This window comes from Ovis canadensis, chromosome 2 (assembly GCF_042477335.2).
Source record: "Ovis canadensis isolate MfBH-ARS-UI-01 breed Bighorn chromosome 2, ARS-UI_OviCan_v2, whole genome shotgun sequence".
NCBI lineage: Eukaryota > Metazoa > Chordata > Mammalia > Artiodactyla > Bovidae > Ovis > Ovis canadensis.
Window position 1 is genome coordinate 208,845,934 of NC_091246.1, and position 14,913 is coordinate 208,860,846.

The 14,913-nt window shown below is 45.8% G+C and overlaps 1 protein-coding gene across 11 annotated transcripts in view; it reads left to right on the forward strand.

Annotated features, from left to right (window-relative positions):
- The window catches only part of CFLAR (CASP8 and FADD like apoptosis regulator), a 61,198-nt gene that overhangs the window by 36,933 nt on the left and 9,352 nt on the right, over positions 1-14,913 (forward strand). For all 11 annotated transcript variants that reach the window (XM_069578007.1, XM_069578009.1, XM_069578006.1 and 8 more), the window contains 2 exons: positions 732-781; positions 1,466-1,547. In XM_069578007.1, coding sequence (XP_069434108.1) covers positions 732-781; positions 1,466-1,547 — 132 coding nt within the window. The remainder of the gene's footprint in view (positions 1-731; positions 782-1,465; positions 1,548-14,913) is intronic.

A 14,913-nucleotide genomic window follows, 5' to 3' on the forward strand; every position in this document is an offset into this window, starting at 1 on the left:
AAAAACAAAACAAGACAAAACCAAACCCCAACAAACCCTGAGACTTCGGGAAGAAACTTGCCCCAGATCACAGAGCTTATCAGTAATGGTGCTAGGGTTTCAGCCAGCTCTTCATGGCTTCAAAATGGGTGGTTTCTCCACTTCCCTGGGACTAGTAAAGTCATTTTTTATCTACTTTGCTTTAGGCTCATCTACATTTGCTAAGCCCACTGTGCAATATCTTGCCATTGACATTTTATTTTACAATTTTCCATTGACCCTGGATTAAGAAAACATGGCCATCTCTTTTGTTAAGTGGCTAACTCACAAAAGCTTTTCCTTCTCTGAGTCTCTAAGGCTGTTCCCTTGAGGCATTGTGTGCAATTTCAGCACATGCAGTAAAGCTATTGATATGTTGGGAAGTAAGTTTATCAGATTCTCCCTATCAGGTTAAAAATTCCCCTGTCACTGGGCTCTTACCTGGAAAAGGGCAAGGGAGAACCATCTTTCACTTCTATTTAGGTGGTTTTTCTACACAAAGCCTGTTTAGCATGGGGACTTGTGTTTTGTTATCAGTTAAGTGTTTCAGTGTGAGGGAGGTTAGAAGCTTGGGGCTGAGTATAGCTGGGGAAAGAAGAGATAGAAGAGGGGAAGAAAATCGGGAAAGAGAACAGGTGTGACATAAAAGCTAGTAGGGACTAGGAACAGTCTTGGTTCTTCAGTTTTGTAAATGATTTCTCTCTCACCCCCAGGAGAACCAGTGAAGAGACCCATTCAGGAATCAGGAGCATTTTTGCCTCAGGTACAGAATAAATGATCTGACTTGGTAGTATAAGCACAGTATCTGTGGAGAACACTGATGGCTTTACAAATAGCTGTCTATTAAGAATTCTTTGTGACAGTACGATGCTGAGGATGCTATTCTGAGAACGCTTCTGTTCTAAAGGGGAACCTTGGATGTAGCAAAGAAACAGATGTTGAAGTGGATTGCATTAGTGAACTTTGGAATACAGGAAAATTCCAAAGTGGCATTTCTCTTCTCAGCTGAGTGATTGCTGAGTAAATAAGTAAGCAGTGACCCTGAACCTTGACTTGTTATGACTTTTTCTATGCTGGTACGTCTTCTCTGTAACAGAAGGCAATAGAAGGCCTCCTTTTGCGTTGGTTTGGAAAAATATCACTTGTACAAACTCAGGTTGCTATGGAAACTTATGACCCATCTTTTCTCTGTGTTTTACGTTATCTTTGTCTCACAAAGCTAATGTGTAAAGGGACTGCAGGTTTCATTAAAATTAATTAGAAACTAAAATAACTGGTTGATGTTGAAGGGAAATGTCAGTCGTGGTGACTTCAGCCTGTGCCTATTGAGTAACTCATCTGCCAAAAGGAAATTTAAGGAAATCCAAAAGAAAAGATAGTATGGGTGGGACCTTGAGGTAAGAGAACAATGTTTAGCTTCTTTGACAATCCCTGCTTTCCTTTCCAGCACACAGTAGAAGAGAGATATAAGATGCAGAGCAAGCCCCTGGGAATCTGCCTGATAATTGACTGCATTGGCAATGACACAGGTAGGTGTGGGTGCCCCAGATGAGTCGATGCTCCACGGTGAGATCGAGGCACACACAAGCAGTATTCATCAAAGGCATCAACACTAGCTGCTGCTTAACAAACCACTGCCCAAAAATGTGGTTTCACACAGGAAGGGTAGTTTCTTACTCATGTCTGGTGGGGATGGGGCTGGGGAGCTTTGTTGTAGGTGTACATCAGTGGTGTCATCATCTGAGGGCTTGGAGTTGTCTTTGGATCCTCTATGTTTGGCTGGTGAATGACAGAAGTGAGAGGAAGAGCTCAGAAGGACTTTAGGGACAGGCTTTAAAGTGATATGTATCATTTCTACCCACAGTCCTTTGGTTAGAGCTCATGGCCCCATCCAACCACAGTAGACAAGGAACTGAGTCTAGCTGTGTGTCAGGAGGAAAATGAAAGGGAGTAGGAGGAACCCATAGTGCTGCCTCTGGCACAAAGGCGAATTTTGTGAAAGTTGGGGAGGTTCTGTCTTGTCTTTCCATGCTAGATGCTGCAGCAGGAAGGAGTCCTGAAATCCAAGGAGGGGTTAAAAATGGAAGGTTTTTCTGGGCTTCAGTATTATCAGATGCCCCATCATTTCACCTAGATAGATCTTTAAAGCTTTTCTGGGGAATATTAAAAATAGGATAAATTTGTGCTCATTTAGATGCAATGTTTCTGCCACCCTGGACTTTGGTTATTGGCCTGAGTCTATACTACTTGTTTATCCTTGTTTGGATCTGAATGGATTCATTTGCTCAGCTGTTGGATGTCTGACTCGAACTGAATCAATCACTGGTGATGTATCAAAAAATAATGAGAAGAGCTTATATAAGTGCAATAAAATTTGGTTTCATTATTTATCTCTTTCTCAAAAGGATTGATCGTTTTATTTCCACAGTTTTGCAGCTTCTCAACATTCTCTTAGAATGAGTCAGAACTGTGTTTTTTAGGCTCACTGAAAATGTTACCATGGTGGAGCTTGCCTGGTGGCCCAGTGGCTACGACTCTGCTCCCAGTGCAGGGGGCCTGGGTCAATCCCTGATTGGGAAACCAGATCCACTCCCCTTAACTAAAGATCCTGCATGTCCCCCAAAGATCAAAGATCCTGTGTGCCACCACTAAGACATGGTGTGGCCAAATAAGTAAAAATAAATGTATATATATTTAAATGTTACTATGGTAAGTTTTATGGGAAGAGCATCCAAGAAAGTTCCGATTAGCAACTATTACAATGAATTTCCTAGAATTTCAGATATGATGTCACTTTTTCCTGTCCTGTATTTAGTTAGATGTGAGAAATGCTGTCTCTTGAGCTATAGATGTGTCCTGTGTTTATTTAGCTTTATTTTTCTTAAATTGAGCTGTATTCGGTATACAAGATTCGTTCTTTCTGGTTTAGCCCTTCAGTATTCACTTAAGAATGAGGAAATGTTTTCTCCGAAAGAGATTGTGTAATCGTCCTCCTGTTTCGGTTGTGACCAGTTTTGTTTCATTCATTAGCGAGAAGTTCCCAACTGGACTTGGTGCAGGATGTATAGCTGTTGTGTGAGGAGAATCACAAAGATAAAGCCGTGACTTGTGATTTTCATGGCCAAATTCCAGTGTCTACATCCCTTATTGAGTTATGAACCTCTTGTGGGCCGGGACTGAGTGTGTATTTGTATTTTTCTGTGTTACCGAGTTGTGATCAGAGTTGAGCCCTGGGATACCGTCATGTAGGTGTGAATCATGGCTTGGCCTTGTCCTGGTTTGTTACCTGGGGCACTTTTTCTAGCCTCTCTGTAGCTCCATTTTTCTTCTGTAAACTGAGTTCATAACAGGACACACCTCATAGGGAGATTGGGAGGAGTGAGTGAGTCGTACTTGTAAAGAACTTAGGGCAGTGCCTCACACACACACACACACACACACACACACACACATTTAGCAGGCACTAAAATATCTATTTTGTGAACATTAGTTAATGTTATTTGTCCGTTTTGTTTGTTTAATTTTAGTTGTAAATCACTGGGCTAGAACTCGCCATGGCTTTGAGCTTAGCACATGGAGCCTGACCCCAGACCAGTGAGAGACCAGAGAATTGGGATCCAGAGGCCTATCTCAGTATCTGCAAAATAGCTGAAAGATATTGTCTGTTGATGGGTACACAGGACTTTGCCCCAACACTGTTCTTGACTTTGTTTCTCCCTGGTCTCGCATTCCCTCCATTCCTTCCTTTCCTGATTAACAGCTGCTTGAATCTGCCCATTGGAACTCAGGGAGGGTCATGGAAGCTGGGTGAAGGCTGTTTTCTATAATCAAAGAAATGCAGGGCCCCACAGAGCCCCTGCACAGTATCACTCTTATCTCCATTTTCAAGACGAGGAACCAGAGCACAATAAACTCCCTTTGTAGCTTTTCTCATTAAGTAATAGAGCTGGGGTTTGAAAGCTTGACTGCAAAGCCTCTGTTTTTAGCTACTTCGCTGTAAGTTCCATGAGGGTGGTGAGCTTCTGCTATGTGTCTTCAGAACCTGGCACTGGGTGGCACATGAGAGTTCAGTAAATATTTGTTGGGTGAATGAACGAAGGAATAAGCTCTGTTGGTCTTGGCATGTTTCTAAAACCATTCCTTTATACCTGTAGAATTTAGCAGACTCCCTTACACCTGTCTGTTCCTGTCCTCAAAAAAAAATGAGCATCTATCCAAAGAGTATGTGATTTTCCCAAAGCTTTATAGGTTTATTCTTCCTTTATTCCATAAATGTTTGTTGAGCACCTACTATGTGCAAAACACCACACTTGGCCCTATGTGAAGCAGGTATAGAGGCCACAAGGTAGAGACTGGCCTCAGAGCCACATTGTGAACAAAGATAAGGTTATCATTTGGTGGCTCATTCTTTAAAAAAATTTTTTTTAACTCTTTTTTTAAATGGCTCATTCTTGAGAAGAATCTTTAGAGAAGTCAGTAGCCTCTTCTTGGAGCAGACGCAGAGGCTTAAGGATTTGGGGCCAATTGTCTCAGTTCAGTGGCTTTGCGCTTGGCATCCTCGGTGTTGTGTCACTTGTGTCAGAGGCCTAGCAAAGCTAGACTTGCACGAGGTCCTGCTTCAAGGTGCCCTGACAGAGCATCTTGTTAAGGAGGGGAGAAGTGAGAGCCCCAGATCACAGACACATGGACTCTGGACCTTGACCTTGGGCCCTGGCTGGGCTTTTTAGGCTGAATGAAAGATGGTGTTTGCAGATTTTAAGAGGATGTGTTTGTTCGTCTTTTCTCCCTCACTGTTTCTGAAAAGCTTGAAGATTTTTGTGTGCTCTTTTAACTAGGCTAAGATGTAGATTTCTCTAACAGATGCTGCACATTTCTCTGGGAAATTTGCGCAACTTTCTCTTCTAATAGAGCAGCAGTCGTTCTGAAAGCCGAAAGTCGGTCACAGAGGGAGCTTCGCAAGGGTGTTGACTGGAGCTTGGCTCCTCCTTGGGGTTACGCAGCCCCCTTCCTTGATTTCGCTTAATGGGATGGGTGACAGCCCAAATCAGCAGCATTTTCCTGTACTGATAGATATAAACAAAACTCAGCAAGGGGAATCAGAGCAGCCGTGGTGGCCTCTGCTGCTATGCTTTGAAAACACGTGGAAGTCTGACACCTGAGATGATGATGGAGGCTTCATTCCCCTAGAGCAGCCACTGTTGCCTGCTAGCCTGAGTGCCAAGGAAGAGAAGCCTCCCCCTTTTAACTCCCTTGGCATTAGCAGACTATTAAAGATAGCTTCCCTGGGAATTGGGCGGAGGGAGAGTGTGTGGAACCAGGAAGTCTGTGGTGGGTGCTTTTTTTTCTGGGCATTCTTTTTTAGTTTGGCTGTGCTGGGTCTTTTTCCTGGGCAGGCTTTTCTCTAGTTGCAGTAGCAGAGGCTACACTCTGGCTGCAGTGCGCGGCCTTCTCATGGCAGTGGCTTCTCTTCGTGAGGAGCATGGGCCTGTGGGCTTCAGCAGCTGCAGCTCCTGGCTCTAGAGCACAGGCTCTATAGTTGTAGCACATGGGCTTAGTTACTCTGCGGCACGTGGGATCTTTCCAGATCAGGGATCGATCCTGTGTCTCCTGCATTGGCAGGCAGGTTCTTTACCACTGAGCCACCAGGGAAGCCCTTTCTGAGCATTCTTATCCTCTGAGACTTAAGCAACCATTCAGTTGGAAACCTAGAATCACTAATGAAATTTCCCTTTAAATCAGTGTGTGTGTGTGTGTGTGTGTGTGTGTGTGTGTGCGCGCGCGTGCGCGCGCGTGCGCGCGCGCGCCCGCGCCGTCAACCTTGTCCGACTCTTTGCAAACCCCTGGTCTGCAGCCCTCCAGGCTTCTTTGTCCATGGATTTCTCCAGGCAAGAATACTGGAGTGGGTTGCCACTCCCTTCTCCAAGGGATCTTCCAGACCCAGAGATCGAACCTGCGTCTCCTGTGTCTCCTGAATTGGTAGGCGGGTTCCTTACCACTGATTCACCTGGGAAGCCCTTTAACTCAGTGCTACATAGCAAACCCTTTTTTCACAGACAGCATAAATCTAGGATGTAAAGAAGAATTTTAGGTCCACAAGCCCTTATTGGAGACCCTTGTATTTCAAAATTTAAAAGTTTAAGAATTCAGAATGATGATATGGTACATATATTGTAATTTATAGAACATTCCAGTGGGATCTAGGGTAGTGCCCCATAATCTGTGATTATTTCTACAGCAAAAGGAATGGATATTTGCACTAAGTGGAATAAAGACTATAAATAGCTTTTCATTAGTTCAGGAAAGATTTTGCTACAAAACAAGTTAGGGAAAAGAACTTAAGTTTTTCAGAACTTCTGGAGTTTTGGGATTGTGGAAAAGGTGTGGTGGGTAAGTGGAAAAGCAGAGGACTTTAAGGCTGCCTAAGGGGCCACAGAAGCCTCTCTTGACATGCACTTGACATGTTTATTATTAATATTGTTTTCTCCTAAGAAAAGCTAGTCCTGAAGGAATTACTAGTCATCATCTGTAGCTTAAAAGAAAAACGATGTTTGTAAAGTAGCTTATAATTTTGTGTGTCCAGTAAATGGATTGTCCAGTAAAACCCCCTGATCGGTGTATCTGAACCAATCGAAAGTCAGGTTTGTACAAGCCCCGCCCCCTCCACTCCCCACTTCCTTTCTCACTCTTCTGTGTTTATTCACCATTTTCCTTCCACTTGGAGGCCTTTCCTTTGCCCTGGTGTTTTTTTGGGGGGAACCACAGCTGAATTACACCTTTCCCATAATTTCCCCTTCAGGTGTCTCAGACTGCACTGACTTTCCCTACTCTGATCTATTCTACGAAAACTCCTGCTGCTCTGTGTGACATGTCAGTCATTGTTTTATACGCATTTATACACATCCAAGCACCCCGAGTCCTGCGTCCCAGCACCCGGCTCACCGCCGCCCCCTCTCCTATGTGATCATTCTGCTCCATGCCCTGACACACGTGGGGTGGCCAGCAACCACGGCCACAAGCACCTTCGTCCCACACTGTCACCGATCCACACTGACGCCCAAGGCCCCAGCAGAGCTGTTGAGGAAACCTCCTGCAGCGATGGCAAGCACCCATCGGCCCACGGGGGCTCCTTTTCCGCAGGGGATTCCGCCGTCGCCTCATGTTGGTGCACTTCATCGGCTGTCCACTTCACCTCTGAAGAAAACAGTCTGTAAACAGACATGAAACCCTTTGGTGATAGAGGAGCCCAAGATTGGGCTAAAAGGAGACTGTGGTGTGCCATTACCCCTGGGGAGAATTCCTAGGGGAAGTGGATGACAGGTTGGGGAGAGGGGATGGAGTGTATCCTGGATAGACAGACAGTTTGGAGGGAATGGGGAACTACTGGATGTCATAACTAGGTGAGGGGTGTGTGTGTGTGTGCCCGCGTACCCACCTTTGGTTAGGAGTGGGGAGGGAGGTCTTCTGGGTAAATCTTGCCTCACTGTCGTAGGCCTGAGAGCTGTGGTCAGGCAGGTGGAATACCATATTGGTCAGGTAGTCCACCCTGGCAGGCATCTCTGCCTAGAGCACACCTACAGCCTCCCATCCGGTTGGCAAGGTTTTCCCGGCTGGCCCCACTGGTATCTGTGTGCTCTCTTCCTTCCACTGCGTGGCGGTGTGACTGCCAGCACAGGTCCACATTCATCGTCACACCTATGCCTCCTGGGTGCCTGGGTCTGCCTCCCAGAGCCCACTTAAGACCAGGACCTTCCTGGAGCCACCACCAGCGCATGAGAGTCACAGCCAGCCCAGGACCTGGCACAGTGGCTGAGCCTCCCATAGCGGTTGCTGGCATGAGGCATGTGGTAAGGAAGGTGTGTTCATGGCCACTGGCCCCACCTGTAGATGTAGATACTCCTCCCGCACCTTCCGCTGTGGCCACCATCGTGCAGCTGCTCACACCCATGGCCACACCCCAGCCCACCCCTAACCCCACCCTACCCATCCCCACCTCCTTACACCACAACAGCAGGGGCCCCAGCACAAGCCCAGGAGCATCACTACAGCCACGAGGGGCACCAGCTACAGCCCCTCAGCAGGGAGGAAGGCAGGCATTGGGAGGCCCCAGGTGGGTCATGGTGGAAGCGGTGCTGCTGAGAGTCCAAGCAGTGGCGAGGGCATCCGAGAAGGAAGAAGCTGGTGGTGGACAGCTTGGAGTGGGCAAGGTTGCCACTGTGGCCAAAAGGTTTGTCCTGGGGAACAGTGGAGGTGGCCTGACCATGCTTGGGCTAGAGCTGCAGGGCCCCAGGGGGCTGCTGTCACAGCACTGAGGCTGGCAGAGCAAGCATGAGCTAATAGGGTGGTAGGGTTCTGCCAGGGAGATCAGTAGGTGGCAGGGGGAGAGGAAGAAGAAAGGCTTCCTTGACCGGGAATCAAACCTGGGCTGCGGCGAATTCTAACCACTGTACCACCAGGGAGCATCAGGGGTTTGCCCCTGGCCTGCTCCTGCTGAACCCAGCACCTCCATGCCACCCGCTCTTTGCCACCTTGGTGCCCACACCTGGCCCAAATGAAGTAGGACAAAGGCTAACAGAGTTTTGCCAAGAGAACCCACTGGTCATAGCAAACACCCTCTTCCAACAACACAAGAGAAGACTCTACACCATGGACATCACCAGATGGTCAATACCGAAATCAGATTGGTTATATTCTTTGCAGCCAAAGATGGAGAAGCTCTATACAGTCAGCAAAAACAAGACTGGGAGCTGACTGTGGCTCAGGTCATGAACTCCTTATTGCTGAGTTCAGACTTCAATTGAAGAAAGTATGGAAAACCACTAGACCATTCAGGTTATGACCTAAAGAAAATCCCTTATGATTATACAGTGGAAAAGACAAATAGATTCAAGGGGTTAGATCTGATAGAGTGCCTGAAGAACTGTGGACTGGGGTTCGTGACATTGTACAGGAGACAGGGATCAAGACCATCCCCAAGAAAAAGAAATGCAAAAAGGCAAAATGATTGTCTGAGGAGACTTTACAAATAGCTGAGAAAAGAAGTGACGCCAAAGGCAAAGAAGAAAAGGAAAGATACACCCATTTGAATGCAGAGTTCCAAAGAATAGCAAGGAGAGATAAGAAAACCTTCCTCAGTGATCAGTGTAAAGAAATAGAGGAAAACAACAGAATGGGAAGACTAGAGATCTCTTCAAGAAAATGAGAGATACCAAGGGAACATTTCATGCAAAGATGGGCTCAATAAAGGACAGAAATGGTATGGACCTAACAGAAGCAGAAGATATCAAGAAGAGGTGGCAAGAATACACACAAAACTGTACAAAAAAGATCTTCATGACCCAGATAACCACGATGGTGTGATCACTCACCTAGAGCCAGATATCTGGGTATGCTAAGTCAAGTGGGCTTTAGGAAACATCACTATGAACAAAGCTAGTGGAGGTGATGGAATTCCAGTTGAGCTATTTCAAATCCTGAAAGATGATGCTGTGAAAGTGCTGCACTCAAATATGCCAGCAAATTTGGAAAATTCAGCAGTGGGCACAGGACTGGAAAAGGTCAGTTTTCATTCCAATCCCAAAGAAAGGAAATGCCAAGCAATGTTCAAACTACTGCACAGTTGCACTCATCTCACACCCTAGAAAAGTAATGCTCAAAATTCTGCAAGCCAGGCTTCAACAGTACATGAACCAAGAACTTCCAGATGTTCAAACTGGATTTAGAAAAGGCAGAGGAACCAGAGATCAAATTGCCAACATCCTTTGGCAATCATAGAAAAAGAAAGAGAATTCCAGAAAAACATCTATTTCTGCTTTATTGACTATGCCAAAGCCTTTGACTGTGTGGATCATAATAAACTGTGGGAAATTCTTAAAGAGATGGGAATACCAGACCACCTGACATACCTCCTGAGAAATCTGTATGCGGGTCAAGAAGCAACAGTTAGGACTGGACATGAAACAACAGACTGGTTCCAAATTGGGAAAGGTGTACCTCAAGGCTGTATATTGTCACCCTGCTTATTTAACTTATATGCAGAGTACATCATGAGAAATGCCAGGCTGGATGAAGTACAAACTGGAATCAAGATTGCCAGGAAAAATATCAATAACCTCAGATACGCAGATGACACCACCCTTATGGCAGAAAGTGAAGAGGAACTAAAGAGCCTCTTGATGAAAGTGAAAGAGGAGAGTGAAAAAGCTGGCTTAAAGCTCAACATTCAGAAAATGAAGATCATGGCATCCGGTCCCATCACTTCATGGCAAATAGATGGGGAAACAATGGAGACAGTGACAGACTTTATTTTCTTGGGCTCCGAGATCACTGCAGATGTTGACTGCAGCCATGAAATTAAAAGACACTTGTTCCTTTGAAGAAAAGCTATAACCAACCTAGACAGCATATTAAGAAGCAGAGACATTACTTTGCCCACAAATGTCCATCTAGCCAAGGCTGTGGTTTTTCTGGTAGTCTTGTATAGATGTGAAAGTTGGACTATAAAGAAAGCTAAGTGCTGAAGTATTGATGCTTTTGAACTACGGTGTTGGAGAAGACTCTTGAGAGTCCCTTGGACTGCAAGGAGATCCAACCAGTCCATTCTAAAGGAGATCAGTCCTGGGTGTCCATTGGAAGGACTGATGCTAAAGCTGAAACTCCAATAGTTTGGCTACCTGATGCGACCCTTGATGCTGGGAAAGGTTGAAAGCAGGAGGAGAAGGGGACGATAGATGATCAGATGGATGGCATCACTGACTCGATGGACATGAGTTTGAGCAAGCTCCAGGAGTTGGTGATGGGCAGGGAAGCCTGACGTGCTGCAGTCCACAGAGTTGCAAATAGTTGGACACAACTGAGCAACGGAAATGACTGATCTAGTTTGCTTTCCCAACAAGAGTGTGGGCTTCTTGATGAATAAGAACTACATGGTCTACTTCATCTGTATCCTGTAACCACAGTGTTTCTCTAACACAAGGAAGAGGAACTTTGTAAAGCATGAGTTTTGAGGTCAAGCGAGTTTTAATAGATGAGAATAATTTGTTCCCCTTTAAGAGCTTTGCGATGCATGTTGGCCTTAAAGCTTCTGAGCAGTCTTTACTTCTGAGTAAAGAAACCTGGTTAAGTATTGTCAGTCTTGCATTTGTCCTTCATGTTTGACCTCAAAACTCCCCTTTCCACTAAGAATATGCTGCACACTTGAGTTGCATTCATGTGCTTTGTAATAACTTAAGCTGGGTTTGTTAAAGTTACTCAATAAGTGATTGTAAATAGACTGCTGAAGCAGCCACCCTTCCTTTTTTATTCTATACTTTTATTTAATGAATCCCATTTTGTAGATAGTATTAAGATAAATGTGAGCTCATTTCAGTCAAAACACATTCTAATTGAATGGAGTCATGACATTTTACTGTGTTTAATTTTTTGGATTTCATCTCAGTAGTCCCCAAATTGGTGGGCAATGCTGATTCTAGCTTTCCCCCAACCGCCCTGTACTGTCAGGCCAGAATAAACCCCTCTCAGGAAGTTAATAAAGGAACAGCTGAATTTTACAGAGATAGGGCTGGGTCAGGTGTGGAGTTTCCAAGATGAGTAGGAGAAGTGGGACTTCTGCAGTTGGCTGAAGTTTTATTTTCCAGACTCAACACCCACCTTTTTCTTCCCCTATTTGCAAAGAAAGACAGAGAAGTTACTGTTGATACATGGGAGTGCAGCATCTAAATCTGGCCACTCTGTGTCCATTTTAGTTAGCTTTCACTCTAAGGGGCTTCCCAGGTGGCACTAGTGCTAAAGAACCTGCCTGCCCATGCAGGAGACATAAGAAACATGGGTTTGATCCCTGAGTTGGGAAGATCTCCTGGAGAAGGAAATAGCAACCCACTCCAGTATTCTTGCTTGTGCAACCCTATGGACTGTAGCCTCCATGGAGTTACACAGAGTTGGACACAACTGAAGTGACTTAGCGCACTGGTTTCTAAGGAAGTAGATTCCATACAAGAGAGGCATTGCAGGCAGGCTCCATGATTTGTGCTGAAGTGGCTGCCTTTATATTCTTTAAAACTAATATCTTAAAAAAATGTTTTATTTACTTATTTTATATTTATTTTGGACTGTGCTGGGTCCTTGTTGCTGCACACGGGCTTTCTCTGGTTGCGGTGAGCAGGGGCTGCCCTGTTGTGGTGGGCTGGCTTCCCGTTGCAGTGGCTTCTCTTGTTGTGGAGCACAGGCTCTAGGCACGTAGGGTTTGGTAGTTGCAGCACACGGGCTTCGCTGCCCCATGGCATGTGGGATCTTCCTGGACCAGGGATCGAACCCATGTGCCCTGCATTGGCAAGTGAATTCTTAACCGCAGGACCACAGGGGAAGTCCCCAAACTATTATCTTATATTTGAATAAGCACTCACAGTTTGCAAAGCATCTTGACAGAAATTTCAGTGGATCCTTACAGCCACCTTCTGGAAGACATGGTTTAGTCACTGATCCATTTTATAGATGAGTAAGTTACAAATGTCATTTCTTCAAAGCCACACTATCATGATCTTGATCCTGTATAGACTGGCTTATATCCATGTTCTTGCTGGGTCAAGAAGAAACAACAGCTAGCCTCAGTCCTCATCATCTGATAGAGAAAAGGTGTGTTATTAATGGGAAATGCCAGCTGGGATCCCTTCAGACCGTGTCCATTGAGTGACTGTTGCCTCAGGAATATTTTAAGGGATCCTCGTCTTTGTCTGAGGCCCATTCAGGTCTGGTATTCTGATTGGCCTTATACTTGGCCTTGAGAACCTGTATGGCTTTTGGATCCGCTTCCAGCTTTATTTTTTTTCCTTCTGTTCTTCTAGACCGCAGATTCCCGTCTCCTTCTTAGCTCTTCTGTTAGCGTAAGTTAGCCTTCTTTCAGGACCAGACAAGGTTTAGACCCGTATGTGGGTAGAGGAGTCAGGACTGAAACTCAGACCTTGTGATTCCAAGACTTCCTCTTTTACCCAGTTTCATGCAGTGGCCTGCCGACTGCCTTGCGACAGCCCAGCCAGAGCCTGTGGGCAGCCCAGATCAAAGCAAGAAATTAAGTAAGGCGCAGGACAGCATGGTTCTATGAGACAGCCTGGCCAGAGCCTGCGGGCAGCCCAGATCAAAATAAGAAATTAAGTAAGGCGCAGGACAGCATGGGTTCTGTTCAGACCCCTGCATACAAGGATGGAAAGGGAGGAAGTGGCTTTCTTTCAAGGGCTTTGATAAGGGAGTCAGTCTATCAGTGAAAAGAGGCTTTTGAGGGGACTAGGCCAGTCTGAGACAAGTAAACAAAAGAGCTTTGAGTCTGGTGTTTCTCTGTTTGCTTCTGCCCCCTAGGGGAGAGAATGCTCCATGACTGGAGAGTGACTCCTGAAAGGGAGAGTTTGGAACAAAGCAGAGGGGATGGCACTGGAGTCCCCGTCCAGGTTCTCTCATGGTACAGCCCCAGCTGAGCACAGAACTGGGCACTGAAGCCTTGCCTACACCCTCAGAAACCTTGCCTAGCAGGAGGTGCTGCTGTGCCTTGTCTAGCACTCCGAGACCCTATGTAGACAAGTGAGGTTGCTTGTCGTAGGATTTTAAAGAGATTGGCCCCTTCTTTATATCTCTTCATTATGGCATTTTATGTATGTATATATTTATTTATTTATTTATATACACACACACACACACACACATATATACATATAATTCAGTGGTTTTTTTGCCCTTACCTCTTGGTCTGGCAGAAGGACAACAGTGAATAGTTTAACTACATTCTTAGGTGATGGTTATCATCGTTGCCTTTTGCTGACTTACTGGTGAATTGAAAAGGGAAGTGAAAGTGTTAGTCACTCAGTTGTATCTGACTCTTCGTGATCCCATGGACTGTAGCCTGCCAGGCTCCTCTATCCATGGAATTCTCCAGGCAACAGTACTGGAGTGGGTTGCCATTCCCTTCTCCAGGGGACCTTCCCAACCCAGGGATTGAACCTAAGTCTTCGGCACTGCAGGCAGATACTTTACCATCTGAGCCATCAGAGAAGCCCAAAATACAAGGTGGGAGGGAGGTTCTGTGGCCGTTGGATCTAGATTTAGATCTGTGCTCTGCAAATGCACCCATTCCTATGAACTGGGTTATTTTAAGAAGGAGCCCCTTGAACAAAAGTTTTGGTTGAAAAGAAAAAGTGTTTTTCACTCTCATGTAGATGAGAGGTGGGCTTAGTCCATGCCTGAGGCCAGATGTGGCGGTGGCCTCAGGGAAAGAGAATGTAGCGGGACAGATCATGGCTGTGAAGCTGGGACATGAGTCACATAAGTCATGTTTCAGGCTGGTTCTATCCTCCTGACCCATTCTCAGGACCTTTGTTGCTGCTGCTGCTAAGTCGCTTCAGTCGTGTCCGACTCTGTGCGATCCCAGAGATGGCAGGCCACCAGGCTCCCCTGTCCCTGGGATTCTCCAGGCAAGAACACTGAAGTGGGTTGCCATTTCCTTCTCCATTGCTTGAAAGTGAAAAGTGAAAGTGAAGCCGATCAGTCGTGTCTGACTCTTAGCAACCCCATAGACTGCAGCCCACCAGGCTTCTCCGTCCATGGCATTCTCCAGGCAATACTGGAGTGGGGTGCCATTACCTTCTCTGCTCAGGACCTTTAAAGCCTCAGAAGAGAAAATGTTAGTTGCTCAGTCATGTCCAACTTTTTGCAACTCCATGGACTGTAGCCCTCCAGGCTTCTTTGTTCCTGAAATTCTCCAGGCAAGAATACTGGCGTGAGTAGCCATTTGCTTCTCCAGCAGATTTTCCCAACCCAGGGATAGAACCTTCACTGCAGACAGATTCTACTGTCTGAACCACCAGGGTAAAGTCTCAAACTATGACACAAAAAGCAGAAACAGACAAGTAATGGAGA